Below are 22590 nucleotides of genomic sequence, written 5' to 3'. Positions count from 1 at the left end.
TATGATGCATGTTTAAATTTAGGCATGCAAGTAATCCGATTAAACTCAGTATCTGCGAAGTCAAGCACATAAGCCAAATAAAGGGTTTAATATTGTTTCTGTGTTCAGGTTCTCAAGTGCTTTCATAGCCATTTCTCTAACATGTTGTATCATCTGCATCCCATTTAAAAAAAACACTAAGATACCCCTCGGTGTGCTCTCAAGAGTCCCACAGAAAGACTCAGTATAGACCAGTTGTTCATGGCATGCCTCTCTTCCTAAAACACTAAAAATGTCTTAATAGGGCAATAAAGAGAACTAACTTGAATTACAGTTGAATTATAGTGAACTACTGAATTGCAGTTAAAAGTAGTAATTCTCTTGTTCAACATAGTGCTAGATACAAGACATCACTTAGTGCAGAAACTTGAATTTGGGACTCTGGCAAAACCCTACCGACTTGGCAAAACTTTTACGCAGGTAAGTATTAAGTGATTCTTCAAACACTTCTGAATTATTAATCAGGCCTGCAAGCACTTGCAAAACTGGGGTCTGAGAATTTGGTCCTTTATTTATTTAGAATAAAAGAAAAGGAAATATTAGTTCATGCTGCATTTGTTGAATTTCTGAATCCATTGGGATAATGTATTCATAATATTTCAAAAGGTTTTTTTAATCATCCCACATATGACCAACATTTGTAATCCCTGTCATTCCTGTAATGAATTTTAGATATAGAATATAAAAGTATTTTTTGTTTAAACATCTTACAAAAAGAATCACTATACTTCATGCTCCAAAGCACACAATAATAACTGGTAAGATTATGAAGTGCCCTAATTATCGCATTACTTCTATACAAAATACAAAATCTTTTAAAATACGATATAAGAGTAACATTTGATTTTTTTTTCTAATGTCAGAGCAGAATAATGCATTTAATGGATTAATAATATGATACAGAAAAACAGTTCCTATGCAATAATGCCACAGAATACACCACTCTGGATTATTAAAGTGTGCTAGGTAGACTAACCATAACTTTAAAAAATTCCTGCTGAACAAAAAATACACAGTTTGACACAAAGAACAGCTAACTTTTAATTATACTTTAATTCAAACTAATTTATCTAAACAAAACCCCACTATAAACACAGAAACTACGCTCACTATACCAGCTAGGCAAACACAAATTATGTTGTGAAGAGGGAATTTATCTAAATTCAGGAATAATTTTTTTTTTTTAAGATTACAGTAACTGAGTTAAAACAACATATTTCAAATTTGACAGAGGAGGGGAAGAGGTTGATAACATACTAAGCAATTCAATACCTTCATTCATATGACCTTAGTCTGACTGCAGTTCAATTAGCCTATAGCACCTGAATTTTTACAATGGAAAAAACTTAAATCCATTTTTTTTATGTATAGCTCATTAGTTTCCTAATTATTTCCTCTTCCTTCAGGACAAATAAAAAGGCATCTTTGCAGTTTATCTCTGAACAGGGCTGTGCATAATTCTATTGCAAGAAACATTATCATAGGTCTGCTGAATACAGCGATCAGTGTCTTCACCTATAGATACACCATAGCATCTCACATTGTTTCGACAGCAGTTCATACATTTTTTACAATCTAATAAAAACATCTGCAACAAAGAAAAACACGTCTATTTTATATTGCAAGATACTGTAGTATAAATTTATAGCATTTCTCAACTCCGTATTCAGGAATAATAGTATTCATAAATATCAGGAACAAAGCAGTAACTAAATATCAGGAATCAAAACAGTAACTTAACTAAACCAGATTTTAGAACGCTGTAAAGTGCTTTGAAAACATTAAAAGTGAAACTCAACTATTGCCTCCAAATTTCTTGCTATGAGCTTTATTTTTTCACATCCCATCCTGAAGGGCAGACAATGCTAAATTTATGACAGATTAGCAGAATTTCTCAGAATATATCACAGGTTCCACTCACTTGCATTAAATCCCCCATAGCTTCTCTACATGGCTTAGCTGGGGGGGGGGAGGAAAAAAAAAGCTATTTTTTCCTACCTGTACATTCAGTTTTATCAGTTTTATTTACAATACCTTGAGAGATGTAATGGTACAGTTAACGCCAAACTATCCCACATCAATCTCGCTTGTTCTACTGAGAGTACGAGTACCAAAAAAAAAGTTACACTAACTTTCACAATTACATACTAATTTTTAGAACTATCACACAACGACAAAAAAGTTATCAACTTTATAAATGACAGGGAAAAAATACGCATTTTTAATTTTTAAAGAAAAACAAAGTTACTAAAAATAACATTTTTTTACCATACCTCCTTTAATTTTTTTTTTTCCAGAAAGCTGATCTTAACAGGTTATAAAGAAAATTATTTCTTCAGCCACGTGCCTTTGTATTTTATTTTTATTTAAAATAAAAAGTCACATCAATGATAAAAAATTTGATTTTGGCCATTTGGCTCCCTCCCCCAAATTGACACTTTATAAAAACCTTCTGTACTTTTTTTCCCCCTCCCTCTCTCCCTCTCTACTACCTCCAAGATGGTAGGAAAGTTGTTGTTTTGGAGGGCAGAGGAGCCGCTCTCTGATGTTATGTCCTCTCAGTGCCTGTAGTGGTGCTGTAGGAGGCTGCTGGCTCTCTTCTTGAGCAGCCCCAGCAGCCCTGCCTTCTTTGCTGGAGAATATATTCAGGGATTCCCCTTAATAATCACCTACCCTCTGAGCACTTTGTAGTTTTAAAATAATAAAGAGCCCCCAAAGCTTCCTCCCCACAAAAAGCAGGATCTTCTCAGAGCCAGGGGGGCAGCAGCTCCTCAGCACAGAGCCCGAGCCCATTCCCAGTCCCTCTGCTGGGGAGGAAACTCTGATCTGTCAGCCCAACAGAGGGAAAGGGGGGAGAGGAGAGAGAGGAGAAAAAAAAAGCAGCTGGAAAGGTAAGCCAGGCCCGGCCTGCATCCCCGGGCTCGCGTAGCGCGGCAGGCGGTGCGAAGCGCGCAGGGCGGGCGGGGAGGCGGGCTACGCGAGCCCGGGGATCGGCCGGGGCGGTGTAGGCCGCAGCGGGGGGTGAGGGGATCCGGGGGGGTTTTTGAGGCTTTCGGGCGCCGAGAGGAGCGCCGAAGGGGGGTGAGACGGCTGCCGGGGCCCAGCGGGAGGGTCGGGGCGCGGCGCCGTGGTACGTTTGCCTGGAAGGTGAAGGGCGGCGGGGGGAGAACGGGGGCGGGGGGGCGCTAGGCCTCAGCGCGGCGCGGCCCGCCAGCTCCGCTCCCCGCCCCGCTGGGCCCCCCGCGCCGGGCCCCGGGCCCAAAGCGGGCCGAGCCCCGCCGCCGCCGGAGCTTGGTGGCCGGGGGGAGGCGGCGGGGGCGCCTCGGCCGGGGCCGCTGCCCCCCCCTCCCCCCCCCCCCCCGCGCGGGGCGGCGGGTCGAGGGGGACCGCGGGACGGGGGGGGGGCTGGGGGCGGCATTAATTTGCCGAAATCACTTTTAATGGGTGGTAGTGGCCGGGGTGGGGGGGGTGGGGGTGCCCCTTCCCCCAACCCGGTCCGGGGCCGCCGCGGCGGAGGCGGTGCCGGTCCCGCGGGGCGTGCGGGGCCGCGCCGGCCGCGGCCTGGAAAGTTTCGTGGCGTTTTTAGGGTGCTTCCCCCCCTCGCCGCCGCCGCCCGCCTCGCGCCCGCGGCCGTGAGGACGGGTCCGGCGGGGTGGGGGCGCCCCGGGACGCGGCCGCGGCCCCCCCGTCCCGTCCTGTCCCCCCTTTCTCCCCCGCCGGTGTCCCCCCTCCACTGGGCTGGCGGCGGGCTGATTCGCCTTGCAACTTTTTGGAAGGGAGTGGGGGGCGGTTTTGAGGGTGTGGGGAGGCCGCCAGTGTGGCTCCCCCGCCCCCCCCGCGCGGCCGCTGGCACATGGGGGCCCCGGACCGGCCCCCGAAGGTGGGCGCAAGGGACAGGAGTGAGGGGCTGCCTCGCCTTTCCACCCGCCACGTGCCGGGGCTGGCAGTCACCCCAGCCCCGCCGGGGCCCGGGCCGGGGTCTCTCAGCCACCCCCACTGTCCCAGGACCGGTTGGCATCAGCGGGACAGGGGCGACAGCCTGCTGGCCCCGCAGCCAGGGGAAGGGAGCGCCTCAGTGGCCCCTACACAGAAAGGGCTGTGTCTGGACTTGGGCCCTGGCCCCCTCACGTGTCCCTGCTGGGGTACCCTAGCTCTCCCCGCGGGCTGGGGTCCTGCTGGGGTGGGGGTCCCTTATGGGTGCCTCGCCTCCCCCCGCCCCGAGCTGAAAATGAAAGGATCCTTTTTTTCAGGGAAAAGAACGTCTGGTAGTTGTGAAGTGAGCCCATTGGAAAACCCACCAACACACTTCACCCCGCACAGGTGAAATAGCTCCAGTTTCTAATGTGGGATACGTGTAGTTTTGGTCAAATGTTCCTTAATATGTCTTTTAGCTCAAAATGCTAATGGCTTTGCATGGGTAACCTCAAATGAATTTTGGAAATGACAGTAATGTTTACCTTAAAGCCTTATATTATACCATCTGATTAAAATATGTAGATCTATAGTTAGTTCTAACTTTGTTACTTAACAACATACGATGGTTTATTTTAAGGCTGTTCTCAATTTTTGAAGATTGGTAGACTTAAAAGGAAAATTGGCAAATTGAGGGCAATGCATCATTCCCCTGTAGTTGAGTGTCCTCTCCTATGGGCACCCCTGTACTGGCAGTGTTTCACGCTAAGGCCATACCCATCAGGTACCACTGCTGGTTGCTGAACCGGGGCGCTCATGTTTTGTATGAAACTGTCACAACCTGGTGACTTTTTCACAGCCATCTCCAGCCTTTTATGTGATTTGTTGGCAGTATATACGTACATCAGACAAGTTTTATTAATTGTGAAGCTAAGTTATCTACAGAAAGCAACCCAAAATTTACGTAGGGGGAGGTATTTTGATGTTTCTATATTTTTATGATGAGTGGATGAATTTGCATGTAGGGCCGGGTCCTACAGAGTTACTTGTACCGTGTTCTCACAGTATAGTAAATCCTCAGGAGGTACAAATTTATTGTAATACCATATTGAAACTTTGATAGCTTATAACTGCTGAAAGGCTGCTCTGTAAGGAGCTCTAATGCTTTATTTTATTTATTGAGTATTCCTAGTGAAGCAAGAATGATATTCTTATATTATGTGAAAATAAGCTTGTTTGTCTTTGCAGTATTGAGACTAAAAATAAGACTAAGGTATTTTGTTTAACCTCTTTTGCAAGTGCAGGTTATCTGTTATTTAAATAAATAAAAGACTTAGACTTGCAGCAGGGTTTTTTTTGTTCAAGTACAGATGCAAGGTATGCTGTGGTACATTTAGTCTCTGCTTTCTCTCAGGATCATGGTTTTGATATTTTGAGATACTTTTTAAAATGCATTTCTGCAATGTTGCAATGGCCTAAATGTTCCATTTATTGCTGCATCTGAAGGCTGCCTTTCTACAGCCCCGCTCGTCCTGTCAAAACCTGGGCCTGTTTATAGCCACATTGAAATAAGTGTGCTTCTGTGCGAGCACGAGAATCTGCCTGTGAGGATGTGATTGCAGGACTGGGGCCTGAGACCTTCTGCTCGAATAGAGAAATCCTTGTTCAAAAGACTTCCAAAGATACGGAGCCTGCCTTGAACCTTAGGTCAGGAAGAGCCATGTTTAGGAAATTATTTTATTGAAATCTATAGGAATGCACTGTTAGCGACAGTTATGAATCTTCCTAATTAACCTCTTTTCTCTTTAGAAATTCTTTGAAGTTTCTAAAATTCCTAGAGTCTCAAATGTTTGTTGTTTTTTAGGCTTTGGGCTGTCTTAGTCATGTTTTCTTTAAGGTACTGTTTATCAGATGAGTGAATTAGCTGAAATTAAAATTCCTGCTTAATTTCATTTTGTGTAGGAAAACAAAAAGAACCACCTGTTCAGTTTTGGAACAAAAAGAGTTATTTTCCTCCTCTTAGTTATGTTTTCTGCTGTTGATTGAAACTTGCACAAGTCTGTAAGTTCTCTAGCCATTGTTATTATTAGGAATAATACTTAAATCTAATTCTGTATTTATTGCATTATTTTCTGAAACATAATGTGTATTACCAGTATTGCCTGAAATATACTGCTGCTTTCTGCTAATATGTCAGACGTCCTTATGCAATATAAACTGCCTTTTTGCAGAGTTGAAGTAATATAATAAGCTTTCTAAAAAGGCATAATGAGGACAGTGTTGCTGCTTCTGTCTTCCAAGGTAGATTTTAACATATGAAAAAAAGTAGTCCAAAATACGATTCCAGCTGATAACTAAAAATGTCTAGTAAGATCATAGCATGTTAAGTGTCTTGATCTGTCAGGGTACTTGCATGTGTGTGCAGTACCTTGACTTGTGCAGGGCTCTTCAGAGGCCTCCTTGAGTAAGGATTGTACTCTAGTTAATAAAAGTTCTCTACAGGAACTCTTGTAGTTGACTTTGGTCTTCCCAGTGATTTTTGTCAGTTTGGATGCTTTTACTAACAAAAAGACTCTTGTTTCCAAAATTACAGCAATCTTGGTTTGGTAGCTGAGCATATACGGTAGAGAATTAAGCTGTTAAATGACCAGAACTAAGCCAAAGTTATGGTTAGATCACAGAACAGGGACAGAAGTTAAAACTTTGTGGTGTTGATGTTGACCACAATTAGATATGGTGCAGCTTCTTTTGATAGAACAGGGCACTTCACAGAGAGGTACTTGTTGCCTAAAGTCTCTTAGTACGAAATAGAAAAAAATGAATGTTTTTGCTTTCTCTCTTATATTTTTTACTAATACTGACTGAAAGGTTTTACTGTAATGTAGCTTTAAATACATGTCTTTTTGCAGTGATTTTTAAGATCTGTGTTCATCTCTGAGTGGATGAAATTCTATGTTGCCCAAACATCTTAAAATCTATGTATTTACTGTTAGTCTCAGCAAAAGGGTCAGATAGTGACAACACAGGGAATTGTTCTTTCTTGGTCAAGTTGAGGAATCAGTAAAACTACTATTTATGCTATTTGTGTTTGTGGAAAAGCTGAGGTTCTTGGAGATCCATGTTCCATTTCTGGCCCCAAGCTGATGATTTTGGAAGCATATGTAGATGATTGTGCCTTGTCTGTGAGATGTCATGAACACACCAAGCAATTTAACATGAAATCTGTGCTAGTACTAGCAAATGCAAAACAACACATTTAAGACCTCTTTAATCGTGGCTTTTGTTTGGATGCAATGTGTGAAGCTCTGAGCTCAGTCCTTTTAATTATACATCTTTTAACCACGACATATAATTGCCTTGCAATTTACAATGCTTTTGGGGATTCCATTGCCTAAAAGGGTCTTACATATGTTGAATGTCAAGTTCTGAGCATATGTTTAAGAATGTATCCAACCCACATGATTTAAAATATTCTAATATTTTCAGCACAGTGTTTTCTCAAAATTAGCAATGGAGTTTTGGGGCTATAATGCTTTGGGCTTTCTAATAGTGACTAGGCCACTAACTTCTATGTAGACTACAGATGATGTCAGGTAACAAATTTTTATATGATGTAATGCTGATACTCAGTACGGTGTAGCAAAGATTGCCCCCGAGAGCTTCCTGCTACACTTTTTCCCAGCCTCTCTGAAGGAGTTTAACAGTTTTGGGAGAGGGTATGTGGAGTGCAGAGCTGCAGCTTTGTTGTCTTGGAGCTGATATGTGCTGCAAGGGAACTGATTATGCCTGCTTGCAAGTACTAAAAGCAGTTGGGAGCTGGCTTCTTCCTGTGCCTGACAGCAGGTAATGACAGTTGCGCAGGTGTGTACCTGTGTGTATTTAAGTCTTTCATTTCTCTTTTTACAGTCACTTTGCAAACCACCTTCTGTTGTTTTATGGACCACCAGTGGCTGCACTCAGCAGGACAAGTAGCTCTGCTCTAAGTGATGTTGTCGCGGAGTGTGGCTTTGCTCTGTGTCCTGCCTGTCCTTGCTACAAAGCCTTGCTGGCATGCTAAGTTGATTGCTCTTCACATGTCCAGATAGGGCTTTCGTCAGGGGGAGGAGATTTTCTTCCAGTCAGCTGCTCAGGAATAAAAAATGGGAGAAAAGGAGAAATGAATGTGTTATCAAATTACAAATATTAGTGGTAACCTCTTAAGAATGTGAGAAATATCTGCTGGGTCAGATCAGGGGTCGATCCAACCTAGTGTTCTGTCTCGGGCAGTAGGAGTAAGTGATGCTATTTAGGAAGAGCGTGAAAGCCCAGCCACTTTTTAATGTTTTCTTCTCTTGCTCCTCCACCATCCATATTTGTTAAATTAGACATGCTAGCAGGTGCATCACTTATGTCCCCACTGTCTATGAACTTTCCTATTGTCTTTTTGAATCTGATGATACTGTCTGTTTCCATAGCCTCCTCTGACAGCAAGTTCTACTCCACTACCCATGAGTAGTAAAAATGAAGAAGTACTTCTTTAATATGTTTTGAGTCAATCTCTTACTAGCTTCATCAAGTACCCATAGTTCTAATACTGTGTGATATGGTATATGACCATTCTATATTCACTTTATCCCCTACTGTGATTTTTTTGAACCTCAGTCATGTCTTCATTTGGCAATGGCACACATTTTTGGATTCTTTTCTGTTCTTTACCCCGTTGCTTCTGACTAGCTCAAAATCTTTTCTTTAGAAGCAGTTGTTCAAGGAAAATCCAGGTTCCTCAAGAAGCAGCATCTAATTTCGTATTCATGGATTGTGGCTAAAGCTAGTTTGAGCGAATGCAGGCATAAGTTATGTTTCTGTTGAAGCTGTAGAAAGGTTCAGTGTAGATTATAAATGCAAAACCCAAAACAGCTTCCAGAAAGTTTGTACCCTGATATTTTTTGCAGTGAAGTACAGCTGCTTAAGCATTTGATTTTTCCAGGGGAAGTCCATGTTTCCGTCATCTCTTACTGAATCCTGTGGGACAAAAATAATTTCTCCCCCACCCGCTATTTAGCTAAGTGTAGTTTCAGTTCTCTTCAGTTAAGCGACATGTGCCTATTCCATGCTTGTGCTACTTTTTATGTAGCAGCAAAAAGCTCTGCTAAGAACTTCTGTATGTTTTGCTTAAAATAAACTACTGCATCAGATTAAATCAGAATCAGTAGATTTAAAAGTCTTTGTTATTTTTATATATATATAAATAAAAATATATTTGGTATGCTATGGAAGTAAAAAGAAAAAGCTCTTTTTTTTTTTTTTTTTTTTCAGATTAAGTACAACTTCAGTCTCTGATCCTGACAGTGTATCCAGATAGTGCCACTGTCTTTCGGGGAGTCTGTGTAGAAATCTACCAATAAAGATATAATTGCATGTTTGAGGGAGTTGCTGGGGGGCGGGATTTATATAACATTGGCTGCTAGGTATATTAGCTTTCTTTTTGTTCGTTGCACTGTAGTTGCACTCATTGATTCCTATCAGAATTTTAACAAGGTTATATTTGCATGAGCTTCTCTCAGTGTATATATAGACCCAAAAATTCATGTTCAAGCTCATTGGTTTCCCTGAGGATTATTGTTAGTATTTTTGCTTCAGTGTTTCATGTGGCATTGTACTTGTGCCCTGTATCTTTCAGACAAGTGAGAAGTAAAATACTATGCCTGCCTTGACACAGTCAAGTTAAATGCAAAAATAAGACTTAATTATGAGTTAAATCCAAAAATAAGACTGGGGGCACAAGAATAAATCCAGGATTATAGTGGCTGGGAACTGTGAAGCAGTTTCTTTACAGAAGCTTAACGGAGGCACACCAGGTACATACTTCTCACTGTTCACTTTGCACAGTTCTGAGAAACACTTTTTTCTTTGGTCTGTTGCTTGATAACCTTCAGAAAAGAAATATTGCTGGGTTGTGCAAAAGAGGAGAAGATCATTGATCCATCAGAAACTGCAAAGCCATGATAGTAGTAGCCTAAAGAAGGTGGTAAATAAAATGGAGAGAAATAAGAGAGCAGCATGTGAGTCACCCCGACTGCAAGACACACTTTTTCTTTCAAGTTTTTCATACCTGTGCAGTATGCCACCAGATACAAGCTTTGGTTAACTGTTGAGAGAAGCAAACTCCAGAGCAAAAGGCTGTCAGCTTCGTTGTGTGTATGGGATGCAATTAGTTAAGACTCATTTGATTACTTTTGCTACCATAATAATGAAGGAGGCAGCCTCTCAAACATACGGGATCCAAACCCAGATCACAACTCCTGTATTGGGTATGTCACCATGGGATTTATGTTTTTCTTTCACATTGTTGCTGGATAATACTGAAGTGTATGTGCCTTAACAAAGGTGTCTGAAAGGTTTATTTGGTTCTCAACATGTTAAAGAAGAGATAGTTCCCTCTTCCTATTCTGTGTTTTTGAAGGGCACAGACAACAATGAAGTTTTTTGTTCTTAAGACTGATGTGTTGTGAAGGATCATACTCCAGTGATTAGTTTCAAATATACATAGTATGTGCTTTGCATATTGCCTACAGTGCATTGAGAGAAGTTGGGAAAGGTGACTGGAAGCGGCTTAGATGTTCCTGCTTGTGTTGTGGCCTATCTGATGTGAACAAAGTGCCAGGCCCCTGCCCCTGAGGGTGTGTGCTTGCACATGTGCATGGAAAGGCAGCTATGTATATAAAGAGGAAATACAAAATGATCCTTATTATTGTCAAATAATTAATTGGGTCACTTGTGTTACGTTTTGTAGCGTGTGTCTCCATTCTGTATGCTGTGTATGCTGCATGTGTGCATATACAACAGTTTCAAGAATTTAAATGTGTTTTAAAATTTGTAGTAGTCTTTTGTCCTTCTGCTTCTACAGCTAAATATGTGCTAATGAAAGGCCTGGTTTATGCAGTTTACTGTTAGAGGTGTGATAGGGTGTTTTGTTTTGCCCTAGAGACTTAAAGTTGGTTTTCTAGATCTCCTAGTGCCATAGTGCTTGTCATTTTCTCAAGGCGCTTTTATACAGCGGGAAGTGAAAGCTTGTACTGCATCTTTCCTGCAAAGTCTGTGTAGGCTCCCTCCTTGCAATTGTGTTCTTGCCGTTTTGGGCCTTGGGAACAAGTAAGTTGATTGAGGTGGTAATCTGTACATTTGTCACATGCCTCTAATTTATTACATATTTCCTGAGTATCACCTCTATGTACATTCCTTTGCTTAGTATATAACACATACAAAACTGAACTGAGTACTGAATGTTCAAAAGAGTTTATTCCAGTGCTTTGGGCTGGCCTTTCTGAATAAAAGCTGCCTTTTGCAGGCTAAGCTGAGTATAGCAGAGTAGCTGCAGAATATGTGTACTGTTAATTTTATTTGAAGGTACTTTGGGGTGGGGTTTTTTGTTTGGGTTTTTTTGGCAATCATTTTTTTAAAAAAAAAAGACTCCATAGTGTTGGGAAATGAAAAAGTGCCTTATGATTGCATGGATTTGTACTGTAGAAATCTTATTTTAGGGGGAAAAAATGAACATCTTGCTGAAATGACATTTCAGCCCTCCTGGCATCAATGGGAGTACTGCTCTGACATTATTAATGCCTGTGTTTACCTAAAATAAGTACAGTAAGGTAGGAAAAGCTCTGAAGAACCATAATGACCTCAGGAAGGACTGCATATTGATGCTTGCAGAATCTGTGGGCAGCTACAAGATCTGAAGACTGTTCATCAGGTGTGGTAAATAAATTCTTATACTGCCTGATGAAATTAAAATTTTGCAGAGCAAGGATAGTTGCCAGCATTTTTATAAGCAGAGATACTTGAAGTAAAACCTCTGCAGTCAAATGGATTAATTGTCATTCAACTTGATTCCTGAAAGCAGGTGATCTTATCTGACACTTAACCTTTTTCAACTTGTAGCTCCTAATCACTTTCTGGTAGATGAATGGAGTTTTGTTTAACAGGTTTAAGTGCGGTGGCAACAGAATTTACCCCCCCAATAATTTTCCTTTCATGGTTTCCAAAGATCTGTGACTAGTGATTAAAAACTATTGTGCTAGTGGATTTGGCTTATTGGATGCTACCTGAACGACAGGTTTAGTGGCTACATCTGGCCACTTACTTGCTGAGCAGTAATAATATCTATTTTATTCTGATTGACCTTTTTGATATTTTCCTTAGACAATCTGCTTCATCTTGATTCATCATCATTCCAGGATAGTGGTGTCCTTGGGGCTCTCTCTTAACACTGATATGGTACAGAAGATTTAAAATCAGGTATTGTTTTGAGTCCTCCTTTCCTGCCAAAATGAAACACACAATCTAGAACCGAATGCATTTTTTTTCACTTATGTGATTTGTGTTAATATTTTGGTTCTTTCAGCTGATGTTCACAAGGAATAGAGTCACGTGATGTATGAAGGCAAACACATACACTTCTCTGAGGTTGACAATAAGCCCTTGTGCTCATATAGCCCCAAACTGTGCAAGCAGAGGCGACTTAACGGCTACGCCTTCTGTATCAGACACGTTCTGGAGGACAAGACTGCCCCCTTCAAGCAATGTGAATATGTGGCCAAGTATAACAGCCAACGCTGCACCAACCCCATCCCCAAATCTGAGGACCGTAGGTGAGTTGTGGTTACCCATCTGCAAAGTGGGAAGTGGCTGGGACATAGGCTTGAGTTTTCTTTTAAAATGCTGCCTGGTTTCAGGATGAGGGAGGAACTGGCCTGAATGGGTTGAATTCCAGGATGTTTCTTTGAGGGTTTTGTTTTAAGACCAGTAAAATTTATTTTGTTTTCTGTGGGAGTCAAGTACTCAGAAAGTGGGCAGTAACTTATGCCCAAGGAAGTTTTCGGGAGAGTTCATTGCTTTTCTCAAATTCCCTATAAACTGTGGATCAAACCTGCTACACAATACCTGCTGTTTAATTAATTTGCTTTGTCACTCACAGTACATACTCTTAAAAAGGCCTGCTTGTTTGGCCAGCTGTGCCAAAAGCACACTTCCATCTGCTTTTTCAGGGAAAACAGTTGAAAATGCATACCTTCTGGGCTTAGGGAGCAGTGACATATAGGGACAAATCCAGAATTACAGTTTGGTGTTTGTGATTTGGTACTGATCTGTAGTGTTGTATTACTGGAATAAAATAATTATGACTTGATAACAGATGAGCCACCTGGGAAAGTGCTGTCCAGTCACCTTCTTTGCTTCCCCCATTTCTCTCCCCCTCCCTGCCCAAATGAAGATGCCCAAGGTGCCCAGGTATTAAATACCTTGCAAGAGATAGTGCTTGAAGTTGTTGGAGAGCTGGGAATTCAAACCAGATTTCCTGAATTGCAGCCCATACTGTAACCACAAGGACATTCTTCCTTGCTCTTTAAGACTTCCTGAACACCAGTCTCATTGGTGTTGTTTGGACTGAAATAGCAGAATTTGTCAGATCTTGGCTGCCAGGTATATATAACTTCAATTTTTCAGAGCCATTGTTGCAGGTTTTGCCAGTAACACATTATTTAATTAATGGGTGTGTTAACTATCTGAGGCTTGTTCTGTTAGAAATTATTTTTTTAACCTAAAATATAAACAAAATATGCCAAAAAGAAGTCAAACCGCTATTCACTGACCTTTCACATTATTAGCTGCCATTCACTAACCTTTTGCATTATTAGCAGTGTTCCCACTGTGCCCTACATATAACTTCCTTCTCAGCTCACAGCTCCCTCTCTTGTCTGAAACAACAGTTGGACTGTGCTCTAAATTAACTTGCACTTCACCTGCCATTTCAGCTGAGGAGACTGATGAAGTGAGAAAAAAACATGAATGTTTGTCAAAAGCTGTAGGGCAAATGCTCAAATGGCACAAGATGAATAACTTTAAGCTGTAATTTGACAGTCGGTGACTGTTTCTTTGCCACTGTACAGTTGAGGCTCTTTGGAACTAAGCTCACAGAAATGATCATGGAAATTGTTAGCGTAAATGGCATGCTGTAATTTCAGATGCAAGAGCTGACTGAGCCAGAATTGCTGTTTACCAGGGGTCATACTTAAAAACAATAGAAATAATAGTACTTAATGACACTTTTTTAGGTCTCATATGTTCCCATGGAATTTGAGATTTTTCTTTACACCTTGAATTGAGTTCACACTTTGTTCTTCTTGATTTTTCTCAAGTTAAAGTGAAGTGTGGTCATGACATCTGGTGTATGTTATATTAGAATAATTCAATTGCATGTCGAGTGTCACATTACAGTACTTGAAGAGGACAGCAGGTGTCTGAAGGAGAAAATAAACTTTTAATTTCAAATGAGAGGATGTGATAGTTTGAAAGAATATTTTAAAAGACTGCTTCTCAGGGCAGAGTTTAATTTTAACAATAAAATTTAATGAATGCTAGTGATAAGACTGTGCCTGCTCTAAACTTTTTTTTTTTTGGCAGGCAAACCTGTATCTGTTTCTTAGGAGACTTTTTTCACACTCTGTTCGATATAAAGATGTTTGCTATGTCTGAGTTCTTCACTTGTAGCTTTTAATTTTCTGTGTACAAAATTACTGTCAGATGGTCATTTTGTCACAGTTTTAGACATGTAACTAACTGTACATGATCAAAAGCAGGCTGTATGATGCTCTGACAGCTATCTTCTTATATACTTTTAAAGATTATAAAAAATGAAATGTCTCAACAGGATGCATGCATTACATGCCAAAAGCTTCATAGTCTGTCCACAGATAATTAAAAAAATTATCACTTGACCCCAGACAAATGAGATGCTACCAGCCACAAAGATGTTTAATATGCTGCTATATTATTAGATTTCTTATTAACCATTAACATTCTACAAATTAAATCTATTAATAGTGCATGACTTCATTGCCTTATCTGAACTCTAGTTTCTCTATTCACTGTCTTGTTTTTTTAAAGAATATATATGGGATGATACAGACATGGGTTCTGTATCTGTATTTCCTCTGAATACGTCTCCTAATTCTTTCTTATCCAAGTACACACATAGATAATGAAGTTTAACTTAATTTTTAAGTATGGGGTTATTACAATTTAGCTGGGTTAAACACCATTTTATCTCTAATTCTCCTCTTTGAAGAAAATATTTAAATATTTTATTAATATGCAAGATGCTCTCCAGTTCACTTGAATCTTCCTTTAAATAAGTGACAGAACTTGATACCAGTCTGGGAGGTACTGGGAAGCAGAATGCAGTTGTAGGTGGAAAACCTTGCTGTCTGGATTCTTGCCCTCCCAATGATGTGGGAAACTGTCCAGCTGAAGCCTTCAGATCCCGTCACCTTTTGTGTGCTTCATGTTACGATAGTTTTAATGGATATCAACCCACTGCTCTTGCCATATGTATTGACTGCATTCAGCCTCACCTGCACAGAATAAGTGCCTTTGGCATAGAGTAAGGAAGGGGAAAAGAAGGTATCTTAGATACTCAATGTGATACCGTCAGCTGCGAATAACTCACAGGTTGTAGAAGTGACAAATTGAGCCACTAAGACAGGCACATCAGAATTGGCTCTTGTAGGGCCAGCTTGACCCTTATGGGTTTCATGCTCAGAGCTATGTAAAAGGGACTGTGCTACTTGCAGGTGCTGTTCCAGTCTTCCCAGTAATCTGTCTTCCATGGAGCGTGAACTACTAATGCCTTCCCTGGCATTACATCTGATTCAAAGAGTTTATTGCCTCAACTCAGCTGGTTATAGACTGGTTCCCGCAGAGTCAGTTAATGTCTGCACCAGGCTCTGCAACACCACGTAAAGACAGAGCCAGTTTGGGCCAGAGCCAACTGAAAAGCCATTGTGGAACCTGAAGGATGGGGAAATGGGTGTGCGTGCCCGCTGAGCTCTGCAGGGGACTAGCTAGAGCCTGACAAGGCCAAGGTTGAGTTGGTGCCAATAAATTAGGCCTAGCCAAAACTGCCTGCATGTAGTCTTTTCTACCCAGAGAAGACTTCAGTGCTCTTCCCAGTTCTTCTTGCTCCTTCTAGTTCAAGGTGTATCAGCCTCGGTTATGCTGGAAGACAGAGAATTGATAGACAGACCCTAAAGCACAGAGCCAAGTCAATGTGTACTGGAGTCTGCACATACATGTGATCTATATATTCATTATCTATGGGTTTGTGTCCAGAGGTGATGCCTGCATAAGGTACAGCTGGCTTTCAGTGATGCAGTATGGTCAGTTTTAAGAGCCAAAGCTTTATTCTGTGCCATATAAAGCCAATTCTGTATGAACAAGCAAAGCCCTTAATGGCCTAAAACTCAGAGAATGTTAGCAAGCTTATTACCTTTTCATAGGTTTATTCACATTTTCTATTTTTTGCTTTCTCTTTGTTTTTCACAATGAAAGCAGACGAGCCAGTGTTACCTCCTTGCATCAGCACAAGCACAAGGTGGCAATATTTAAGTTCTGAACAATATAAGGAAAGCATTCACATTGAGTAAAACTCTTTTTATTGGAATAAGAGGGGGGAAAAAAATCCCTTGTGTTTGCTTTGTTTGTTTATTGTTTTTTCTTCTATCATACTAAAAGTGCTGTTGTAACTGCTCTCAGTCTTGTTCAAACAAAATATTTAAAGAGTGCTTAATTATGGGAATAGAGCTGTTGACTTTAAGGGAAGCTTTATTGAGCCCTCATTATATAATTTTACTTTTAGAAGTGCATCTCTCAGTATGAATTTACAGTATTCCAGTGTGTTCTAGTAAGGACTCCACACGTTGTTGGCTTTCAGCTTGCCTCATCTAGATTTATTTATTACTTACAACTTAATGTAATAAAGAAATTATTTAGACAATAATAAGTAGCTGTACTTTTTCAGCCTTTTCTGATTTGTGGATCCCTCAAGAAACTACATATATGGAGATCATTAAGGAGCATATATGAATTTGCTTTTTGGTTTTTACCTTTTATGTACCTTTTAGAAGCAGTTTACACATTGCTTCTTTAGGGTGGGTCAACAAGTTGAAAGTCACTAAACTGAAGTTTTGGGCTTTTCAGCTATTTTTTCTCCATGAAGACCAGGAATAATTTCATTTTAACCTGTTTGTTCAACAAAGCATACTTTTCTCAGATTCATACTGATCAGATTTTAAAGAATACCTTCATGGGTATTTCTTTTCTTGTCCATAAATACCTTGATGTAGGTATCATCACTCTTTCCTCATATCTTTGTTTTCATCTATAAGCTGCAGGTTGTAGATGGAATCCTGCAAGGGCAGAAGTCTGATTGCTGGTAGCATTTTACAGAGGCAGGAGGGACTGCCTGTGTGAAACAGGAAAAGGATCAGATCATGGTTCCTACGTTTCTGTCACCTGCTTGTTTTAATCAGACAAAAATAAATTGTTTACTTCTTAGTATGTTATCTGTGATCATAACTCTTCATTTTCATTACAAACTTTCAAAGACTTTTTTTTTTTAATAACGTGACTTTAAAAGCTTTTTTTATATTAGAAGAGCTTAAAATCTGTGTTTGTGGATTATACATATTCCTGGCATTGTGTAAACATTTTCTAGCGGCAGAGAATTTCTTTTAAACTAGATTTTTTGTTTGAAGAACATTCAGCTAATGCTCTGGATACAAAATTCATCATGTTAGAACTACTAAAACAATTTAAATATTTATGCTACTTGTTCATTAAGTGCAAATAGTGACCCTTCTCAACAGGTATCTCTAGTGAAATTGTCCATATAAGAAACTGCTTCCTACTACAGTGGAATTCATAATAATAATGTGTGTGTAGATGAAAATGTTAACTACTTCCAGTGAAAGAAAGCCAAATGAAAGGAAGTAGTCTTCAGTGTATTTTTTTTGGGGAGCTTGGCTCAAGTTCTTACTGTTTTATGTATCAGACAGTCCATTTGTTTTGTTCACTTTGCTTTCTGAGGATTTGCCCTATTAGAGAGTAAATGTTTTGCATGGTGGTGTGTGAATCTCCTATGAATAATGAATGAAGGCTTTTATATTTTAAGATTACAAATTATCACTTGTATAAGTTTTTTGTTTTCTGTTACAGTTTGGGAACATCATAGTTGTCTGTTGTATTAGAAGCAGTTGTGTACACTTCTTATAAAACCTCTTGTGTTTTGAACTATATTCACATGAGATGTGTGTGAGGGGGTTTCGCTTTAGTGATGTCTATTTTCTTCAGATTTTACTTACAAGAGTTGAGTTAATAACTGACTGCTTTTACTTTTCAAAGGTACTGCAACAGCCACCTGCAGGTACTTGGCTTTATACCGAAAAAGGAGAGGAAGAAAAAGAATGATCCCATAGAGGAGGTAAAGGTCAGGCATCAGATGGATGCTATGGCCTTCAGTCTGACAGTGCCCACCCTGGCCTTGAAGATGCCCAATGGATTGGATGGGATGTCCCTCTCCCCTCCAGGGGCTAGGCTTCCTCTCCACTACCTGGAGGCAGAATTAGAAGACCCCTTTGCTTTCAATGAGGAGGATGATGACCTAAAGAAAGGGGCAACAGTGAGGAAAAAGTTGCAGAGCAAGTTGGCTCAAAACCGGCAGCGCCAGAGAGAGACAGAGATTTTAAAAGTTCGCCAAGAGCACTTTAGCCCCCTTCCTGCACCTTTGCAGCAGCAGCCTCTGCAGCAGCAGCACTCCCATCTGCCACCTTCATCAGCTTCGTTAAAGCCGACAGGGCTATCGCAGGGCGTAGTCTGCAAGTCACCTCAACCTCTGAACACCAGCCTACCAATGCAGGGAGTGGCACCCACCACACACACTATAGCACAAGCCCGGCAGTTGTCTAACAAGAGACCTCTGCCCCTCCTGCCACCCACCAGGGCTCCTGTCATGGACCCTCCAAGGACTGATCGGGTCCTCATGAAAGCCACAGCCTTCTCTCCACACTCATCCTGCATGAGCCGGCTACAGAGACTGGTGAAACTGTGCACTCGAAAACAGCAGCTGGACACTGATCTGTTTCCACATTTAGGTGGGTAGATAATAGATGCACTGCCACCTTATTTTTTAAATCTGAAACCAAAAGACAAAAGGGGAATGTCTTCCTTGCCCTGTCCTGCATTCCCGTGTGGGCCTTAGAAAATAACCCTGAATTAGGTAATATCTTGGTGTTTTCTTTAGCCCTGTTCTCTATGAAGGGAATGCCTGCACCCATCACACATGGTTTATGGCATTTTCATTGTTCTTAATGCTCAGTTAACAATTTGAGAAATCAAACTGAAGTGTAGAAAACCTTGCTTGAATGATACGGACATTGTATAGAAGGTTTGCAACTCGAGTAGTAAATGTGGTGCCAGCTGTACCTACCTGAGTGGACAAGGTTAGATTGAATGTTAGATATGAGACAAGTGCACATTACAAAATGAGAGCATGTAAAAGTTTGGAGATTTGGCCCATCATTCTCTGCAGATCCAAATTTCCAGTTGACCTGACTGGGAAAACTGGAGCACAAGAGAATTTTGCTTGACTTGGGCCTATTCATGTACAGAATGTGGATGAACAAAAGCAAAATACTACTGCAGGAGGGCAGGACCATTACAGAAGGTAATTGGAGGGGTGGACTCTTGTCCACATACCAGTGGAAGAATAGTCTCCTCCTTACTTATTATCTAGAAACCATAATAATCAATTGCTGCTTGTGAAAATGTAGGTAAATATAACCAGCCTGCTGCTATGGAAGTAAAATACTGACAGAGAAAAGGGCAACAGGAGTCAGTGTGTGATACTAGATCAGGAATGCCATTTATGATGTTTGAAAAAAAAAAAAAAAGACTTCAAATAAATCTGGACGTTCTTCATATAACATCTTATTTAATTGCAAACATCTGTAAATTTTGCTATTTCAATTAACCTTTTTTAAATTTCCTGTTAAGATCTGCCCTTTGACACTCATGGGATAGCTTGACTATTTGTTCAGAAGATAATTAGCATCCCATAGCATGTCTCCAAAGGGCATTGTTCATCAGAAAACCGCTTTGATGGTCCTATATATAATGCAGGTCTTTTGAGGAATGGCAGCTCCAGAGGCACTTCTGAGAGTCACAGACCCCAGTAGCTTAGAAAGTGACCTGTGTTTTGAAAGACTGCAGAAATATCACTTTCTGTGTTTAATGTTTTACATTCTCAAGTGGTGAAGAGAATACATTTTCCTAAAAACGAGGCATAGTAAAAAACCTGATTAGACCTATAAATGTAAGTTATGCAGATGCATAACTGTATGTGTATGGAATTAGAACATTTTATATTTGGCAAAGTAATGGAATTTACATATTAATTATGACAGTGGAAAATATATTTGTTATTTATTCATAATATGCCTTAATATTAAAGACTAGTTATGCTGGTTCAGAGAATTTCAGGATTTCTTTTTTATGATAGAGTAGCACTAGAGATGACTGCATAGAGTCTTTAAAAAGATGCAGCTGTTTCATGTGTACCTACATCAGAGCCGTGTAATTGGATATTAATGTAACTTCAGTCTTCAGTGTGAGTATAGCTGAATCTGGATTAGATTTTATTCCTTCATTTCTGCAGTACCCGTTAGAAGCAAAACAATGCAACCTCTGCTTTTATCTTTAAGCTTTGGGTAAATAGTTTGTCACGGTATCAATTGTAGACATCTTTATCCAATGATTAAACGGGGTTTTTTTATTCCTTTATGGAAGGAGATGAGAGTGAAAAAACATTTAAGTCAAAAGTATAGTTCTGGCATTTTATCAAATGTCTTAAGATATCTTAATTTTATCCCACCTGCTGCAAGGAATTGGCAAGAATTCCACTGGATGGGAGAGAGAGAGAGAGTAAGAAAAACTGCAAAAAATGGAGCTCCAGATAAAATGTTCCACCTGAGAACTTACTGGGCTCTGCTTCTGGCTGTTCTGTTCAACGATTGTGTTTAGCTTGACTAACTGAGGCTGCTGGTGCATACAATAAGTTGATGCTACTGCATCATCATTAAGCGAAAGTGTGCTGCTTAGTAAAAGTGCAGGATTATTTGCATCTCTTCCTTTAGCTCTCTATTCATGCTAATATATGCATTTGGCAGGCAATTACAGAGGCTGAGCAGAGGAACATCCTGTGTAGCTGTGTATCTATCTCTGTCCATGCTGCCCTGTCTTACAATTTTCCTATTCTCCCTGTGTTTTGGCACAGAGCAGGGGTCAGAATGTAAACAGAAGTGAAAGTGACTTATTTAGATCATATAGTATTAAAAATTACCAGGCAGTCAGTTCTTTGTGGCAGGGACTTCTCTCTTACCTCGTCTCTAAAGATTCCATGTGCTTGGTATGAAAACTGTAATATTTTTCTGTGGATAAGGAAGCTGGTGATTTTTCTTCCACTGCTTATGGGTAAAGAAGCCAACAGGGATTTTAAAAGGAAAACTAAAATTTGACAAAAATCAGTGCAAGCTATTTTCACACTGTAACGGAGCTGTTACTGTAAATTTTCCCATGTAATTGAGAATATTATATGATTTAATCAAACATAATTATGCTTGTGACTATACTACACATTCATCTTTTGTGCCATAGCTTGCTCAGAGACTTACATGAGGTGGATATACTTTTCATCCACCTTTCATGTTTTCATTTCCCTTAGGGCTGGATTGGTCTGAAGACAGTGGAGAAGAGTTGGAGGATTCAGAGCAAGCCTCCCCTTACCAGGTTGCGTGGTCTATCCGAGAAACCCTCGGCTATGAGAGACACGAGTGAGTATGATTCTTTAGTATTCATGCTGGCCTTGATGGTATAAATCATGTAAATGTGAGCTTCACTTCAAGTGGAGTCAGTGGAACCTAAGCACTTGTTCGAGTGCTTTGCTGAAACAAAGGATTGTTTGAACTCGTTTGTTTCCAAGAGCTCTGAAACAGCTTGTCGCCTTCTGTCCCAGTTTCCACCTAACTTAGAGACCTTTGTGCAGTCTGTTATGAGAAGGATGCATCAGGAAAGAATTGAAGCTTATTTGCCTAAATTTAATTGAGTTTAGTGGGATTTATTCATGAACTTGTGTGCCTTGCTGAGTAGAGGTATTTCTTGAATTAGAACCAAATGAAGGGAGTTGCTTTTGGTTTCTTGTCTTTCCTAGTATTTGTGAATAACTTTGTTAGTAAACTTGCTATATTTTACTCATTAATCCTTACAGTAATTGTGCAAAATGTTATTTTAATGTGTTTTTTTAAAGGGCATGGCATTTCTTTTCATAATTAAGTGTTGAATAAACTGTCAAAGAGTTGGGAGCATTGAAAGGAAGTGATGTGATTGGATAAGCAGAGCAGGTATTAGCTGCTGGTGCAGAAAGACTTACGGTGTTCTCCATATACTGCTAAGTCATGAATCTAAACTTACAGCAGGATATGATAATATATGACTATTACAGTAAATTTTAAGGTGCAAAGTTAAAGCACAGCATCCCAAGCATAGTATTGTAATGAAACTGAAGCGTGTTGATAACAAAAGGAAATTGGGGTCTCAATAAAATTTGATTGTAGTTTCTGTAATGTGATTCTCTTTCACTGTGCAACTGGACTTTTTGATACTAAACTCTCTCGCATTTGTTTAATTTTTAAATATCACAGTTAGAGTAATGATGTTAATGAAACTTTATTTTGTTATTACATGGAAATTCTGAAACTTACCAGAACTTCT

General features: G+C 40.2%; 1 protein-coding gene across 8 annotated transcripts in view; it reads left to right on the top strand.

Moving 5' to 3' along the window:
- Window positions 1–2403: 2403 nt before the first annotated feature.
- Window positions 2404–22590, top strand: part of INO80D (INO80 complex subunit D) — a 49697-nt gene continuing 29510 nt past the window's right edge. For 3 of the 8 annotated variants that reach the window (XM_074829357.1, XM_074829356.1, XM_074829349.1), the window contains exons 1-6: window positions 2404–2930; window positions 4290–4359; window positions 12133–12228; window positions 12335–12581; window positions 18169–18917; window positions 21545–21653. In XM_074829357.1, the coding sequence (XP_074685458.1) occupies window positions 12364–12581; window positions 18169–18917; window positions 21545–21653 (1076 nt within the window). In that variant the 5' untranslated portion in view covers window positions 2404–2930; window positions 4290–4359; window positions 12133–12228; window positions 12335–12363. The other 5 variants (XM_074829350.1, XM_074829351.1, XM_074829352.1 and 2 more) reach the window with 5 other exon arrangements.

The sequence above is a fragment of the Strix aluco genome, chromosome 6 (assembly GCF_031877795.1).
Source record: "Strix aluco isolate bStrAlu1 chromosome 6, bStrAlu1.hap1, whole genome shotgun sequence".
In the NCBI taxonomy this organism is placed as follows: domain Eukaryota; kingdom Metazoa; phylum Chordata; class Aves; order Strigiformes; family Strigidae; genus Strix; species Strix aluco.
The sequence above is the reverse complement of the archived record's forward strand: the minus strand, read 5'-3'. Positions and strand labels throughout refer to the sequence as shown.